Source organism: Pleurodeles waltl, chromosome 5, assembly GCF_031143425.1.
Source record: "Pleurodeles waltl isolate 20211129_DDA chromosome 5, aPleWal1.hap1.20221129, whole genome shotgun sequence".
Classification (NCBI taxonomy): domain Eukaryota; kingdom Metazoa; phylum Chordata; class Amphibia; order Caudata; family Salamandridae; genus Pleurodeles; species Pleurodeles waltl.
In genome coordinates, this window is record NC_090444.1 from 264634638 (window position 1) to 264652256 (window position 17619).

Sequence of the window (17619 nt, forward strand, 5' to 3'; positions counted from 1 at the left end):
TTCAACAGTTCCCAGTGTTCACATTTGGAAAAAGTAATGTAACATTGCCTTGTATACTGTTGTGCACTGTACATACACTTTAATCATTACAGGATTCGGATCATTAGATCTATTAACATGAATCAGGTCATGCTACCCAGCGGCTTTTGACACATGGTTCCATAACAATGAAAGTACACTCAATTCAGATGAAAGCAGAAAGGTTAGTTTAGACTCAAATTCAACAATACAGCATATGGAGCTCTTGCATATGGGCTTAACTATGTTCAGAGGAGAGACTTCTTGTTTAATACTGAATGCCACTAATGACAGCTATAGGGAATACCCAATTTTGGGGGCTGGGTGTACAGGGGTCTAAGAGCTGCACGGCACACTTAACACCAAAACTGAGGTTCGCCTCAAGAAACACTGTATGCTTTTTGTTTAAATTAGGGTAATCTTGTCTATGTTGGTGAGGCACTGATAATTCCTTGGGGGATTTGTGTGCCACGGACCGGTGTAGTTAAAAAGTGCTGAGAAATACTGATGGCTTTTTATCTCTGACCACAGAGCATTTCCGAATGCAGTTACTCACATACCCCACTAAGAAACTGTACCCCTGGGTGCAGACGCACTGGGTTGGATGGGTGGACAGAAAGCCACCTAGGTATGATGACAAGTGCAGTATCCTGCTTGCCTTATGGGATAGGCAGGTACTGTGGGCATGGTGGGGCAATTGCCATCAGCCAATGGGATATCCAACTAATTTCAGTGGCCATTAAGGTGAATGGCTCCTTCCACTGTTCAGGTACTGGGTGGGCAAGATTCATCTGCAAGAGATGGGATACATATTGTGGGGGCACACAATGTCATTATCTGAAAGCTAATGTCTGCAGCACTGTAGGCCATTATGTATTTCTGGAAATGCTACCTGGAACAAGCTGCCAGGCCCAGGATGAATCCCTCACACCAAGAACTGGTCATGAGGAATTATTAGCCATCTTAAAGGTTACAGCAGTAAAGCTTGGGGGGGGGGGTTGGGGAAGACATTGTCAGGCAGTGTCCAATGTGAAAGAGAATCCAAGAAGAAATGCATGTGTAGCAGATTATGGTGCAGGAAAAGCAGTGTGACTACAGCAAGGGTTTGCTCCTGCCACTGAACCCAGAATTGCTTCAATCTAAAATGTGAATGCATCATCAAATTCACGAGGTAGCCAAGTATTTCACAATGTAATGGTATAGTTTTTTCTCTGCCAAGCTATCAGGAAACATAAGTATTCTCAAACACCATAGACGCTGCAGGTGGCAATTACTCCTTGAAGGCTGATCCATAGTTTAAAGTGGTTGGTAATCAGAATTCATCAGTCAGCAGTAATTCTAGATACAAACTACGTTGAAATTACCAATGGTATAAGGTAAACATCTGCAAAAAGCCTTACTAATGAATGACACTTTTTAGAAGCAATAGCTGAAAGTCTGACCAGGAACAATCAATGACTAAAGGTTGCACACCAACAGTTAATTCAGTGGTAGCAGAAGACAAATAATAATACCCTAATGGTGCACAGTCTAAGTTTTTCAAAAAAATATTTTATATTTTAGCGTACATTTGTAATTATTTTGTTAATTTACATTATGTCAACCAATTTCTCTATTAAATTCCTATCCTTTTTGTAGGTGTTAGGGTGCACATAATGGCAGGATCACACACAGTAAAACATTCTGCTAAATAATATGCGTAATGAACTGTTTATGAGAAAGTCTTTTATTTAAAAAAAAAGGGGATCTGATTGTAGTTTTGTTAAAAAAAAAAAAAAAAAAAATTGGTTGAAAATGTGCAGTGCTGGAAACAGCTGCCACAGATTAACATAACACGAATGACATAGGCATGGTTGATGGTTTCAGAATGAGAACTCGAATGCATTTTAAAGTGATACCAATAATGCAAAATACATCTTTGCTATTTCTGTATCAATATTAAATACTTTTTATAGAACTTTCAGTGTCACAGTAATATTTATTAACGTTCAAAAACAATAAGACAGACAATACTCCCAATGCTACATAGTACAATACTAATGTTCATCTTCTGATGAATGGACTTGCTTTTCTTGTCGTAATTTATCTGCATAGAATTTGAAGCTTTCCTGTGGAAAGAAAGAGATCCGTGCAAGAGTCAGTATTGTATCCTGATAAGTATACAATGAATAATTATATACTGTAATGTCCCAGTGGCCCACACTGCAGTAAATGTGTCCAGAAAATGCTCTGCTCTTCAATTTAATTTACATAATAGGATAGCTAAAACGTTACTTACCTTCAGTAACAAATTATCTGGTAGAGACATGTTCAAAGTTGCAGATTTCTTTCTTAGAATTTTCTCCCAGGCGTCAGTCTGGATCCAGAGATTTTTCTTCGAGCAGTACCAATGCATGCCGTCAGGTGGCGTTGGCTGACTCTGCATCTGTCGTTGGCATTGTGGTTGCGGGATATGACATTGTGGGTCATATATAGGTGCCACCCTGGTGCTTTGTCAGTTTCTTTTCATGACTTTCCACTCCAGAAGTGCGGAGCCATGAACACTGACCCTGGTGAGCCAGAACTAGGGCCCTGAAACGGAAGTGCCTGTCCCTAGAAATCAGGTCATACAGCGGAGAGGATGGCTGGGTCAGTAAGGAATCTGCAACTAGAACATGTCTCCACTAGATAATTTGTTATGGAACGTAAGTAATTTTTAATCTGATAGAGACTTCTAGTTGCAGATTCCTTACTTTAGAATAGATACCCAAGCAATACCATCCATGGAGGTAGGTCTGCAAAGCAAGATCAAACTAGGTAGGCCTGCATGACCGAACGGGCAAAATACCCATCCCTTTAGATCAGAGTGCCCAGGCAGTTGTGTTTGGTAAACATGTGCAAAGACACCCACGTTGCTGCCTGGCAGATGTCCAGGACTGGAACTCTGCGTGCTGACACAGTGGTGGTAGCTGCTGCTCTGGTAGAGTGAGCGTGCAAGCCCTTTGGGGTTTGCTTTTTAGCCAATGCATAGCACATTTTAATGCACAGAACAACCCATCTAAAGATGGTTCTCTTCTACACTGCCCAGCCTGTCTTTGCACCCACATAATCTCAAAGATTCGCATCCACCCGGAACTCTTTGGTACAATCAAGATAAAACACCAACGCTCTTTTTGGGTCCAGGCAGTGAAAACTCTCCTCTTCCTAAGAAGGATGTGAGGCTGCTTAAAAAGTAGGCTCAGTGATGAATTGGCCTACATGAAAGAGTGTGACCACTTTAGGTAGAAAGAAAGCCCTGTTACGAAGCACCACCTTGTCAGGATGGATGGAGATGAAAGGTGGCTTCAAGGAAAGAGCCTGCAGCTCACTCTGCAGTCAGAGATGTTGGCTACAAGGAAGGCTGTCTTCAGAATAAGCCACCGAAGTGGGGAACTGTGTAGTGGCTCAAAGGGAGCACACATCAGAAAAGTAATAACCAAGTTCAAATCCCATTGGGGCATTATGAAGGGATAAGGAGTAAACAGATGGGTATGACCCTTCAGAAATCTTCCAACATTGGGACATTTTTCACAAGGAAGATTGGTCAGGCAATCGGAGGAAAGCCGATATGGCAGACAAATAACCCTTGAGGGTGCCCAGAGCAGAGCCCTGCTGGGCCAGAGAAAGAACAAACAAAGTAACCTCAGAAAGAGTGGCAGGGAGTGGGTCAACAGACTTGTCTGTACACCAGGCCACAAATGTGCTCCAACAACTGGAGTATACTGTTTTGGTGGAGGGACGGTTGGCTGCCAAGATACCATCACAGACTTCAGGTGGATGGTCAAAAGTTGTCAAAAGCCGGCGCTCAATCTCCACACAAGGAGGCAGAGACTGGACAGGTTCCGATTGAGAACTGTCCCCTGCTGCGGCGACAGAAGATCCTCCTGATGAGGCAGTCTGAGTGAAGGACCGATGGCCATGCTCCAAAGCTCGGGATACCAGACTCTTCGTGCACAGACCAGGGCCACAAGAATAACTTAGTCCCGGTTGTTCTTGATCTTCTTGAGAACCCTGGGCAGAAGTGGTATTGGCGGAAAGGAGACCTGAGTCCTAATCGAGGAGAAAAGCATCGCTGAGCGAGTGTCACCTTGGTAAATCCAGTTCTCTGCGGAAGCAACAAATCTAACCAAGGGTCTCCCCACAGCTGAAAGTGACCTTGCGCCACCTCTGGATGGAGATGCCATTTTTGATCGACCAGACACTGACGGCTGAGTTTGTTCACTCTGGCTTTTAAAGAGCTCGCCAGACGTTCCAGCCACATCTAAAGGCGCAGAGCCCCCTGACAAACAATCCATGCCGCCCCACCCTGCTTGTTGCAGTACCACAAAGCAGTTATGTTGTCTGAACACCTGCACCACTTTCCCTTTGAGAGAGGGAAGGAGTGCTTTCAATGCTAGCCTGATTACTCTGTGCTCCAGAAGACTGATATGGAGCTCGGACTCCGCTAGAGACCAGACGTCTATGATCTCCACCTCTCCCATGTGGCCACCCCATCCCAGGAGTGACACATCTGTAAACACGGTTAGATTTGGTTGGGGAAGGAAGAGGGATCATCCTCTGACCCAATCGCAGTTCGAAAGCCACCACTGCAGATCTTGCACAGTACCCTCTGAAATCTGAACCATGTTGTAGAGATTCCCCTGATGCTGCTCCCACTGGAACTTAAGATCCCACTGCAGAGTCTGCATATGACATATGCAATGTGTCACCAGCTGGATGCAGGAGGCCATGAGGCCCAGCAGCCTCAGAGTCATTCTCACCGAAATCCAAGATAGAGGCTGAAACATCAGTATCCTAGCTTGAATATCCTGAACTCACCGCTCTGGAGGTTAGGCCTGAAACTTCACCGTGCCCAGAGCAGCTCCAATGACAAGGAGCGTCTGAGAGGACCTCTGGTGTGACTTTGGAACGTTTACAATGAACCCCAGTGAATACAAAAGGTCTGCTGTAGTCAGGCCATGAAATACGACAGTCGTCGATGTAGACGAAGTCTGAAACCCCTAACCTGCGCAATGAGCTGTGACCACTGCCATCACTTTGGTAAACACCTGAGGGGCACTGGTAAGGCCAAACGGGAGCACAGTAAATTGAAAATGCTCGTGACCTACCACCAACAGCAAGTAACGTCTGGGGGCAGGCAGGACGGGGAAATGGAAATATGCGTCCTGCAAGTCCAACGCTACCATCTTGTCTCCTGGATCCAGGACAGAAAGGACTTGAGCCAGAGTGAGCATCTTAAACAACTTCTTCCTGAGGAAGAGATTGAGGGACCGGAGGTCGACAGTAGGACAGAGGTCCTTGTTTTTCTTGGGCACCAGAAAGTAGCAGGAATAAAAACCACGACCTACATCTGGCACATGGATCCTCTCTATGGCTCCCTTGGCCAAGAGAGCCGTAACCTCCTCGCAGACAAGTTTCAGGTGATCCTCCATCATCTGATTGAAGGATGGTGGCATGGATGGAGTGGTAGTCTCCAATGGGAGTAAGTAGCCCCTACGGACGATTTGGAAAACCCACCTGTCTGACGTGATGGATTCCCAGTGGGGCAGGTGAAGGCGGTCCCTGGTGGTGAAGCGTCAGACTAGGAAGGTTTGGATGCTGCCAGGGTAGGGGGCAGACTGGCTAGACCGCTAGCTCTGTGATCCACACAGATGAAGGAACCCACATCCCTGGCCACACAAAGGCTGGGCAGCATGTGCAGCACAGTGGCTCGCAGGGAAAGAAGTGGCTGGCCCACAAAAGGGGCAAAAATGCAGACAGAGGGAGGCGAGGGCAACTGTGAGGCCAAGAGACCATGCCGTAGCCCAGGACTCCTTAAAGCGCTCAGGCAGAGTCTGCTTCGTCTCCGAAGAGACGGTGCCATCAAAGGGCATGCTTATCAGTGTGGATTGGACATCTCCTGAAAAGCCAGATATTGTTAACCAGGCATGATGCTTCAAAGCCATTCTCGAAGAAACCGATCTGACTAGAGTGTCAATCGTATCCAGCCCACATTTGATCGTGAACTTAGCTGCCTCTCTTACATGAGCAACAGCTTGGGAGAGAATGGCCTAGGCCTCCTCCGGGACATGTGGCAGCACTTTTACGACCGTGTCCTATAAAGTATGGGTCTAACTACCCAAAAGGCATGTGGTGTTCACAGTCCGCAATGTCAGGCTGGAGGAAGAAAACAGCTTCTTCCCAAGATGATCCAGCCTCTTGGATTCCCTATCCAGGGAAGAGGAAGGGAACGAGCTATTGGAAGTTGAGGCTTGGATGACCAAGCTTGCGGGGTAGGGTGTTGGGTAAGGAATGTTAGGTCATTAATTAAAGTGAACATGGAAGCCCCAGGCTGAAGCACCTCACTCAGAAGGTTGGTCCTGACAGCCACTGAAGGCAGCTCGAGGCCCAAAAACTCGGCTGCTCGCCGCACCACCATGGAATAAGAAGACCCCTCCTCTGTAGCCATGGCGGGGGAAAAAAGCATACCAACATCAGGGGAGGTGTCCAGACTAGTGGCTTCACCCAGTTCCTGATCCCAGTCCATAGGGGCTTCAAGCTGGTATTCTAGAGGGTCCAGCGACCATTCCATACTCTCACCAAACCTAGGTATCAAGGTCCCCAACTGAAGTCGTAGTCCGGCTTCGTGTCGGAGTCGGAAATGAGTATAGCATCAAAGCTGCCCGGGCAGCATCAGGATCATAGACTCCACAACCGTTGTTGGGGAAGGTCGCAATGATATGACTGATGCTGGTTCGGATTTGTAAGCGGATCCCTGGGAGCCCCCCCGAGCGGAGGCAGAAGCTGCTGGCGAGGAACCCGAAGGGGCCTCTGCCTACTTTGCGGGGCCCGAAGGCGCTCCAACAGAAGCAGACTGCCCAAAGATGACGTGCATGGCCTCGCAAAATTCTTTCAACAATGGATGCAGAGTTGACTAATGGCACCTTAAGGCGCACATGGGTGCCCTTGAAGAAAAATCTCTGGACCCAGATTGACGCCTGGGGGAAATTCTAAGGTAAGGAATCTGCAGCTATAAGACTATCAGATGTAATATTTTAGAGCGATGTTAACATAGCATACCTTTAAAGCTCTCACAAAAGCAGTATTAAACAGTAAGGGGTCAATAGATTAAAGTGACAGTATTGTCAGACTTGCAATTAATTGGAAAAAAGAGGTGACTGAGCTAAGCAGTAAATAGCCAAATACCCCTGATTAAACAAAAAGGCTATTAATTTAAATCAAGTTGCAAAACTGAAAGATTATCAAAATAATGGTTAATTCACTGTCACTAAAGTAGACAGAGTGTGGAGGACCACAATACTGCCGAATGTGATAGTATATAAATAGGAAATACATGCAGTGAGTACCGCAGTGACAAACAGGTTCATAATTTATTAATATACCAATGTTAAACATACACTTTCATCATTATTAACAATTATACCTTTCCACATGAGATCCTCATTTTAAAAACATTATTTGTTGGTTTTGCAATAGAAAATGTATATTCAAAATATCTAAACACCTGCCCAGCTGTACGTGTGTAGATATAACTAAAGAAATCCCTTAACACCAATGCAATTAAAATATGTTCCACTCAAAACAAAATAATTGTGTTGTAAAAATATTTATTTTAATTGATACTGAAGCACAACAACAATCTTTTTTTTCTCTTCTGTAATGCTGGTTAGGTACCCCAGAGGCATTTAATAAATGCACTTCAGTAGTATGACCTGCAGAACTGCTCGGTACACATTTTTTTTTTTTCAAAAAATATAATCCAAGAAAGGTTATCTTTTCCCCTAAGTCAAATGAATGTGAGATTGATGTAGTACCTGCACACCTCAATATTCCACACATACCAATACCTTTGAACTTTCCCTCCGAGATCAAATCCTGGTTAATTAAGCACGAAACTTTATAACACCATTATTCAAAGTAAACGTCTACACATCTGCAGAGGCACTTTTTCTTTAAAGGCAACCACTCACAGGGGGCTCGGTAAAGGGAACAGGCTCTCCCGCATCCTTCAACAGAACTGCAAAGCGCTTCAAAAAAAGCTCATCTTCTTGAATGTTCTCTGCTTTCATTTTTTCATACAGGGCTTTGGCAGAAACAACATCATTTTCTAATGCTAGAGACAAAAAAGAGAAAATTAATTATTAATATACGTTCACACTTAGAAATGCCACCAAGTGGAAGATATGCTGAGGACTTGCTTCAGTCCCAGACATAAAGGTGTGCTTTAGCTTTCATTTACTTTAAAATTATTTGTGTTCCATAACTTGTTTTGATACCATTTAAAATCGGTTTCACAATTATAAACGTTAACAAAATTCTTCACTAAAACGTGATCAACATTTATTATTAGCCACGGTACAACGAAGTCTACAAAAATACACAAGGAATCCGCGGCATGCCATTTGCTAAAGCACAAAGATTCGGTATGAAGCATGACATAGAGATAAAAAAAATTGCCTTTTAAGGTTTTTTTTTTTTTTTTTAAACAGCTGATGCCTGTGTGTATGTTCCCACTTCTAAATCTCAAGTATTCATCACTGTTACCGAGTGTTTGAATTTCTGAATAGCTACCAACAGCGCACACTGTATCACATTTAAATACTGTTCTACATGTAATGCACAGGGCATAACAATTAGTTAAAGTTTATTTTTAATTGAAGTAAAGATTTTTCCTTCAGTATGTGAAAGCCGCACCTATAAAGATTGCACTCGTAATCTATTAATAAACATGGAAATAACAATTCTCTCCCTCTGGGCCAAATAGATTTGTGGTTCTGTATAAAACAACACTGTATGTCATGTACAAAGTACCCATTCGCGGGGTGATGCGGGTTTTTAAAGTCAATCTGAGGCTAGTGCAAGAAGCATGTATAGTTATGTAACGTGACTGCACTGTGTAAAACTCATGATAAAATCAAATAATTGTATTGCTTACCAAAGCATTTCATGAGGTAAGTGTATGCAACATCCTTTTCTGGAAAGTCAGGGATTAATTCTAGTAAACTTGTAATTTTCCAACTCTAGGGAAAAATTAAATAGAAAACATGTTAACACGTGCAAACGAAGTGGATGGAGGCTTCTTTTACAAACTGTTGAGTGCAACAGAAAAAACTAATCTGATGAAATTAAAAACAGATGGCCACATGTACAGTAACGTTCATCTCCGCTTAATGCGTTAACAGTCTGTGTTTTAACTCGCATTACTCAAATGTCAGAAGTACAAAAGTTTTAAATTAAAATAATTTTGTTGCAAGATAATCAATATTATGCATAGATGTAAACAAAAGTACAACATTTTAGAAAGCAGCTCTTGCATTCAATGAAAAAAAATACTATTTTACAAACAGCAATCTAAGTACTAACCCTTGAGTTACATTAAAAACATAAGGAATATCCAACATTTCATGCTGTTAAAATATGTCCATAGTAAACTCTTTAGGGCATGTAGGAGGTAAGAAGCAGGTTTGCTCAAATATTTGCCCAGAAAACGAGAAAGACGACATGGTTTGATATTAACCTGTTGTCATGCTCAAAATAAACCCATCCATAAAAAAAACACAGACTGGAAAAAACAATTAGCACTGGCAACGTTTCTCGAAATATTGCTGGGCAAATTCTGATCAATGAAAAACAAAAGCAGGGAGCATTTTCCTACATGAAAATACTCGGCCTTTTTAAAAGCCTGTATAGAGTGATGATGTAGATCTGAAAGAGCATCCACGACCTAGATTTGAAAAATTATTTTATGAGCAAAAATACATCCCTTTAAGACTACCGAAGTCACTGTTTGCAATGTTGACTAACTCTGGTCTCCGATGTAACAAATCATACGGATTATTCAATGTCTCGCTAGCACCGTGATTTATTAGTTATAGCAATACTTCCTTGGTGTAAAAGTGGTGTACCTTTCCTGACTGCTGTGCTGTCCGCGCTATGTAAGCCACCAGAAGCGCTTTTTGCTCAGCAACTGCGCTACACCTCTGGGCGGGGGGGGGAGGAAAAAAAAGAAAATGTCACGCACAGACAGTAAATTAATGATAAACAAGTAGATAAAGATTAACATTTCTAATTAGCAGATTCACAGTGGCGCAGTAATGTATCATTACCTCATATTAAGGCCTAATAGCAGAACATTAAATAAAATAAAAGGGCAGACCATGCCAAGCTGTCAGAAAGACTGCCCTTGGCACTGCGAGCAGTACGGCTGTGCGAAGGAAAAATAAGCTAGTGCTTTAACATCCTACGAAAGCGAGACTCGAGTCTTACAAGAAAGAGAAAAAAGGAACACCATTCCTCTCCAATTATACTGCCAAGCATTCACAAGTGAGCTTGGGATCATAAGGTTAATTATACATTTAATAAGGTGTCAGCGAGATAACTGCTCGTTTCTTTATTAAAATTAAAATGTACAAAGCAAGTTCTCTTTAAAGTATAATTACCTACATTTATGCATACAAAGTACTGATTTCAATCTGTTTTATAAAAGGCTTTCAATGCAACAGACAGCCAGTACTTGAGAGAGAGACAAAAGTTAAACTTGAGGAGAAAAAAGTTTATGTGACAGGCCACAAAAATCAAGCGCCTTGTCGACCTTTAAGACTATAGCACAATCAAATGTGGTGCGACAATATTTTAGTTCCCACTTATCACAGCTGTCATTCTCATACACATCCCACAAAGAGCACATTTTTATTGCTTTAAGAACTGCTCTTCGATTAAAACGTTTGAAGGAATATTTTAAATGCACGAGTATGATGAACTTGTCTGAAACACTGACTTTTCTACATCAGCAAAAATGTTCATGGTGCAGTGAAAAGCACATGCACCTCTATGACAAACATTGATGGATAGTGTGCTCGATAAAAAAACACCAAAGGTCATGCAATTAAAAAAAAATATATATATATATATAAAGGAAGGAGATTAGAAAAAAAACGGGTCTAAAGTTTTTATTTCATATGGTTCATGGAAACATTGTAAGAGTCGGTGACCTGAAACCCCAGCATTTTAAATCTGCAACATGTACCTCAGAGTCTGAACCCTGTTATCAAATGCCATAGGTGCCCAGATCACTTGGCCATGAAAATCTGCATGCAGACAGCAGTCTTTCAGTAGGACCTTTTCGCCATCTGAGCCAACAACACAAATGGAGGAATCCCTTGTAAACTTTCGTTCCATACGCCACAATCGGGATTCAATCACCAATGATGCTTTCTCCACCAAATCTAGCTCTTTTCAGGATAGTGTGTAGCGCCTACATTTATCCCCTCTGTCCCTCAATCATGTTATCTATTTCTTCAACCTACCTGCTTCCGTCTTTCGAGCACGGCTGAAAAAACAGTCCTTCTAGTTCCTCATTTGGCTTTCTTTGAGGGTATTTTCAAGTTTTCAGCGCATATGGATTATTTGTGGGATCCACTGGCAAATGCTGCTACTCCTGGGTTAGCGCCTCCTTGTTCACTGCCACTCCACTCTCAGTCCATAGCTCTGCCTAGGCCACTGACGTCCATGCCAGCGCCCGAGCAGGCAGCGCCCACCTATGGCTCAACAAATGCTTTCAATCAACCACCAACAGACGAAGTCGGAGCCACCAGCACTGCAAATCAAGGCTGGCAACATCTTGTTACCAGTGCCACAATCATGGGAACAATTTCCAGCAAGAAAGCTCCACAGTGGTGGGCTCACCAATCACACAGTGAAAGTCAAATGCAACGCCAGTGAGTCCTCACTCTGCCCCGTCACCTTGTGGGGAAAGGAGCCCAGCAGATGCTCCATGGACATTAGAAGTGCGAAAAGCACAGTGAGCCCGAATGAGAGCAACCATTCCATGCTATGCAGCACAATGATCCAAAGTACAACCACGCCTGAAGGGATTATTGCCCACCCCCCCCACTGGCAGACAGAGTTGGAGCCACAAGCACTGGAAATCAATGCTGGCAACATCTTACCAGTGCCACAATCATGGGAACAATTACCAGCATGAAAAGCTCCACAGTGGTGGGCTCACCAATCACACAGTAAACGTCTAATGCAACACCAGTGATTCCTCACTCTGCCCCCGTCAGCCTGTGGGGAAAGGAGCCCAGCAGATGCGCAAAGGGCATAAGAAGTGTGGAAAGCACAGTGAGCAAGAATACTAGCGACTCTTCCATGTAATGCTGCACAATGATCCAATGGGGTTCAGATTAGCCCTGCACTGTGCCACTGGGTTAACAAAACGTGAAGACATTAGAGCCATTCATTTCAGCCGCACTCTATTAAAATCCAACCCCTGGACAATGCCTTCTTTGAGTAAATACAGATAAGTTAAACATAACTGGTCCCAGTGGACAGTAGGCTCTAGTCTCTTATTAAGTACCTGGGTTCTGGAAGAGGCAGACCGGAAAGTGAATGGTGATTTGTTTTTTTGGGAAGGGGTAGGGCAATGGGGTTTGCATTACGAGAAAGAGGACAAAAGAGAAGGTGGTTGGCAGGACACCAGGACTGTGTGTTTCAGATGATGGGAAGTTGCATGATGGTAGACAAGTGGGAGATTTTGGGAGGAGGACTGGCAAAAGAATGTGAAGAAGTTTCCTGGGAGGGGGAAGAACTTGGATGACACGAACAAGTTACTTACCTTCAGTAACGATTTATCTGGTAGAGAGATATTCTAGTTGCAGACTCCTTACCTTAGAATTTCCCCAGACACCTGACTGGATCCAGAGATTTTTGTTGGTGCAGTACCCTTGTGTGCCATCAGGTGACGTCGGTCGACTCCGCAGGTGTCACAGTCGACGTGATGATGTCGGGAGTCGTACACAGACGCCACCTCTGTGCGGTGATGGCAGTTTTTTTTCATGACTTTCCACGCCAAAGTGCAGAGCCATGAAGAACACTGAAGATGGTGCACCAGAGCTAAGGCCCTGAATGGGGAATCCCTGTCCCTAGAAATCTGCTCGCAAGCGGGGTGGATCGGTAAGGAATCTGCAACTAGAATATTTCTATACCAGATAACACGTTACCAAAGGTAAGTAACTTGTTCACCTGATAGCTTCTAGTTGCAGATTCCTTACCTTAGAATAGATACCCAAGCAATGCCATCCTTGATGGTAAGCTGTGAAACAAGATCATACTAGAAAATCTTCCTGCAGGACCAAACAAGCAAAATAGCCCTCTCTGCGGACCTGACTTTCCAGGCAGTAATGCTTTGTAAAAATGTGCAGGGATGCCCACGTTGATGCCTGACAGATATCCAGGACAGGAACTTTGCATGATAACGCTGCAGTAGCAGCAGTTGCTATGGTGGAATGAGCACACAAGCCCTCAGGGGGTTGCTTCTTTGCCAAAGCGTAGCACATTTTGATGCAAAGTAGTACCCATTGTGAGATTTAGTACTATTGAGGTATAACGCCAAGGCTCTTTTTGGATCCAGGCGGTGGAGTCTTTCCTCTTAATGAGAAGGATGTGGAAGTGCGTAAAAAGTAGGCAAAGTGATGGACTGGCCTACATGAAAAGGAGTAACTATTTTGGGAATGTAGGAAGCTGGCTCTGTATATACTACATCAAAATGAGATACAGTGTGCATAGAGTCCAAGGGTTCCCCAGCGGCTTAACAGAGGCTGAAGTAGATAATACTAATGCTCTCTTTTGTGGTAGTGTGTTTGAGCAGTTAGGCTTATCAGAGGGTAGTGCAAAGCTGTTGTTGCATACACACACAGGCAATAGAAGAAGCACACACTCAATGACTTAACTCCAGATCAATGGTTTTTATATACTAAAAATATATTTTCTTAATTTATTTTTAGAACCACAAGATTCGGTTGTAAGTAAGTACTTCAGAAGATTCGTATTTCACACATGTATCAACAGTACTTTGTTAGAAATCGATGAGTTATACAGTTTTTGAAATATTGGTGATAATCTGTTTTAAAAATGGACACTGCAATATTCAGACAGTTCCGGGGGGGGGGGGGGGGGAGAAAAATTTGATTGTTTTACAGGTAAGTAAAACACTTACAGTTCCAGTCTCCTGAGGTTAGGAAGTCCAGAGGTTGGGGTTCAAGTTAACCCCAAACACCTACCACCAGCAACACAGGGCCAACCTGGTGCAGAGGTCAAAGTGTAGGCAAAATTAACATGGGCTTCTATGGAGACTGGGAGCACTCGGTTTCAAATCTGCAGGCAGGAAAGTACCCGTGACTTCGGAGGGCAGACCTTGGGGGTTTAGAGGAGCACTGGGGGGAGGGGAAGGGGGGGGGCAACAAGTAGGCATCAAACATACACCCTCATCGGCACTGAGGCGGCAGGATGCAGGGTGCAAACAAAGTGTCTGGTCTCTAATGATTCTCTATGAGGGGACACTCAGATGCTGCAGGCGAGGTCCAGGGGGACTTCTCAGGGAAACCACAGGCTGGACAGGGAGAAAGGCTGCCTGCTGAACGTTGCTGCACTGGGTGTTGGTTTCTCCAAGGCCTGGGGGGCTGCAGATGCAGTGGGTCTTTAAGCATCATATATCTTTGTCTGGAGCTTTCACAGTCAGGGGGGTCCTCTGGATTCCCTCTGCAGGAGTCGTTGCACCCTCCTTGTGCCCACTCCTTTTGGGGAGGGAGGCACAAACCTAATCCTATTGGTCCCTGTTCTCCAAACCAAGATGGAGGATTCTGCTAGGAGGGTGTCACCTCAGCTCTGGACACCTTAGGGGTGGCCCTGGCTAGGGTGATCACTCCTCCCTGTTTTCCCTAATTTTCCCACCGGACTTGCCGCCAAAAGTGGGGCTTTGTCCGAGGGGCAGGCAACTCCATTAGCTGGAGTGCCATGGGGTACTGTAATCCGAGGCTTAAGCCTTTGAGGTTAACCACCAGGTGTTACAGTTCCTGTAGGGGGGAGGTGCTAAGTATCTCCTCCCAGGACAGGCTTTGTTTCTGACCACAGAGTGCACAAAGGTTCTCCACACCGTGTGGTCAGAAACGTGTCTGAAAGAGGAAAGCTGGCACAGACCGGTCAGTCCTACACTAGCAGTTTGGCTAACATACAGGGGGCATCTCTAAGATGCCTTCTGTGTGCATTTTTCAATGCATCCCACAGTGGCATAAGGGTAGGTTTATGGTGCTGAGAAGTTTGATACCAAACTTCCCAGTATTCAGTGAAGCCATTATGGAGCTGTGGAGTTCGTAATGAAACTCCCAGACCATATACTCAATATGGCTACACTGCACTTACAATGTCTAAAAAAGGACTTAGACACTGTAGAGCCATATTGCTCATGCTGCTATGCCCTCGCCGGTGCTATAGTGCACCCTTCCCTAGGGCTGTAAGGCCTGCTAGGGGGGAGTCTTACCTATGTCACAGGCAATGGTTTGTGGGCATGGCACCTTGTGAGGAGTGCCATGTCGACTTTGCCTTTTTCTCCCCACCAACACACACATGCTGCAAAGGTAGTGTACCCATGCTTGGTGAGGGGTCCCCACAGGGTGGCATAATACATGCTGCAGCCTTGGGGGACCTTCCTTGGCCACAGGGCCCTTGGTACCATGGGTCCCTTTTACAAGGAACTTAACTGTGTGCCAAGGGAGTGCCAATTGTGAAAACAAAGGTACAGATTTTGGCAAAGAACACTGGTGCTGGGGCCTGGTCAGCAGGAACCCAGCACACTTTCAATCAAAGTTGGCATCAACACTAGGCAAAAAGTGGGTGTGTTGGGGGGCATAACCATGCCAACAGTGGCACTTTCCTACAGGGAAGAAATGAGGCTCTTTTGCGTAACATCATTTGTCAGGGTGCACAGACAAAAATTAGGGCTTTGAAGAAAGAGCCTTAAGCTCACTCACTCTGGGAGCAGAGGTGATGGCAACAAGAAAAACAGTTTTGAAAGTAAGGAGCAGTAAGGGATAATTGTGTAATGGCTCAAAAGGAGCACACATCAAGTAAGGTCAAGATAGAGGTCCCACTGAGGCATGATAAATGGAGTGGGGGGAAACAAATGGGTGAGTCCCTTAAGGAATCTAACAACAGGAGACTTAAAAAGGGATGGTTGATCGGGCAATATAAGAAAAGCTGAGATAACCGATAAGTAACCCTTAAGGGTTACCAAGGCAGAGCCCTGCTGGTCTAAAGAAAGGATGAACAAGAGAACCTTAGGAGGGAGGAGCAGAGAGGGGATCAACAGACTTGTAGGTACACCATGCCACAAATTTATGCTAACGACAGGCGAATACAGTTTTGCTGGAGGGACGTCTGGCTGCCAAGATAACATCACTGACTTCAGGTGGAAGGTCAAAAGCCGTCAACTGCCGCCTCTCAATCTCAACGCATGAAAGCAAAGATTGGAAAGGTTCGGGTGGAGAACTGTCCCCTGTTGCTGTGACAAAAGATCATCCCGAAGCGGCAGTCTGACTGGAGGATCTGAGGCCATGCACAGTAGAGCGGGATACCATACCCTCTGTGCCCAGTCCGGAGCTACCAGGATTACTTGGGCCCGGTTATTCTTGATCTTCTTCAGAACTCTGGACAGAAGAGGTATAGGCGGAAAGGAAGCTGGAGTTCCACTCAAGACAAAAAGCGTTGATAAGCGAGTGCCACCTTGGACACTCTATCGCAAAAACAGCTGACATAGAGCATTCTCTGTGGAGGTGAACAGATCTAACAAAGGCTCTTCCCCACTGCTGAAAGAGACCTTGCGCCACCTCCGGATGGAGATGCCATTTGTGATCAGCTATGTATAGAAAGCTCGGTTCGTCTGCTCTGACGTTCAGAGAGCCTGCCAGATGTTGAACCACTAGGGTAATGCCCTGATGTGCCAGCCAGGTCCAGAGGACCAGAGCCTCCTGACAAAGGGGCCACGACCCCACCCGCCCTGTTTGTTGCAGCATCACATGGCGGTATTATTGTCCATGAACACCTGCACCACTCTTCCTTTGAGAGGGGGAAGGAATGCTTTTAATGCAAGACTGATCACCCAGAGCTCTAAAAGATTAATGTGGAGTCCAGACTCCACCGGAGACCTCTGATCTCCACCTCTCCCATGTGGCCGCCCCATTCCAGGAGTGACGTGTTTGTCACTACTGTCCGATCAAGATAGGTAAGGGAGAAGAATCTGCTGTTGACCCAATCCTGATTCGAAAGCCACCACTGTAGATCTTTCGCAGTTCCCGCTGAGATCTGGACCATCTCGGAGAGATTCCCCTGATGCTGCGCCCACCCGAACTTCAAGTCCCACTGCAGAGCCCGCATATGCCATCTGGCATGTGTCACTAGCAGGATGCAGGACGGCATGAGGCCCAGCAGCCTCAGAGTCATTCTCACCGAAATCCAGGATAGAGGCTGAAATATCGAAATCATAGCCTGAATATCCTGGACCCACTTTTCGGGAGGATAGGCCCGAAACTGCACTGTGTCCAGAACAGCTCCGATGAAAGGGAGCGTCTGAGAGGGAGTCAGGTGAGGCTTCTGCACATTTATAGTGAACGCCAGAGTGTGCAGGAGGTTTGCTGTAGTCTGAAGGTGGGAGACGACTTTCTGGGGCATGTAACAGCCTTCAATAGCAGTCGTCGAGGTAGGGGAAGACAGAAATCCCTAACCTTCACGGATGAGCTGCAACCACTGCCA

General features: G+C 45.0%; 1 protein-coding gene across 2 annotated transcripts in view; it reads right to left on the reverse strand.

Moving 5' to 3' along the window:
* Positions 1–1723: 1723 nt before the first annotated feature.
* LRPPRC (leucine rich pentatricopeptide repeat containing) overlaps positions 1724–17619 on the reverse strand; it is a 576320-nt gene continuing 560424 nt past the window's right edge. Inside the window, exons 35-38 of one of the 2 annotated variants that reach the window (XM_069233998.1) lie at positions 9942–10016; positions 8972–9056; positions 8007–8149; positions 1724–2126 (exon numbers count right to left, since the gene is read on the reverse strand). In XM_069233998.1, coding sequence (XP_069090099.1) covers positions 2055–2126; positions 8007–8149; positions 8972–9056; positions 9942–10016 — 375 coding nt within the window. In that variant the 3' untranslated portion in view covers positions 1724–2054. The remainder of the gene's footprint in view (positions 2127–8006; positions 8150–8971; positions 9057–9941; positions 10017–17619) is intronic. The other variant, XM_069233999.1, reaches the window with a different exon arrangement.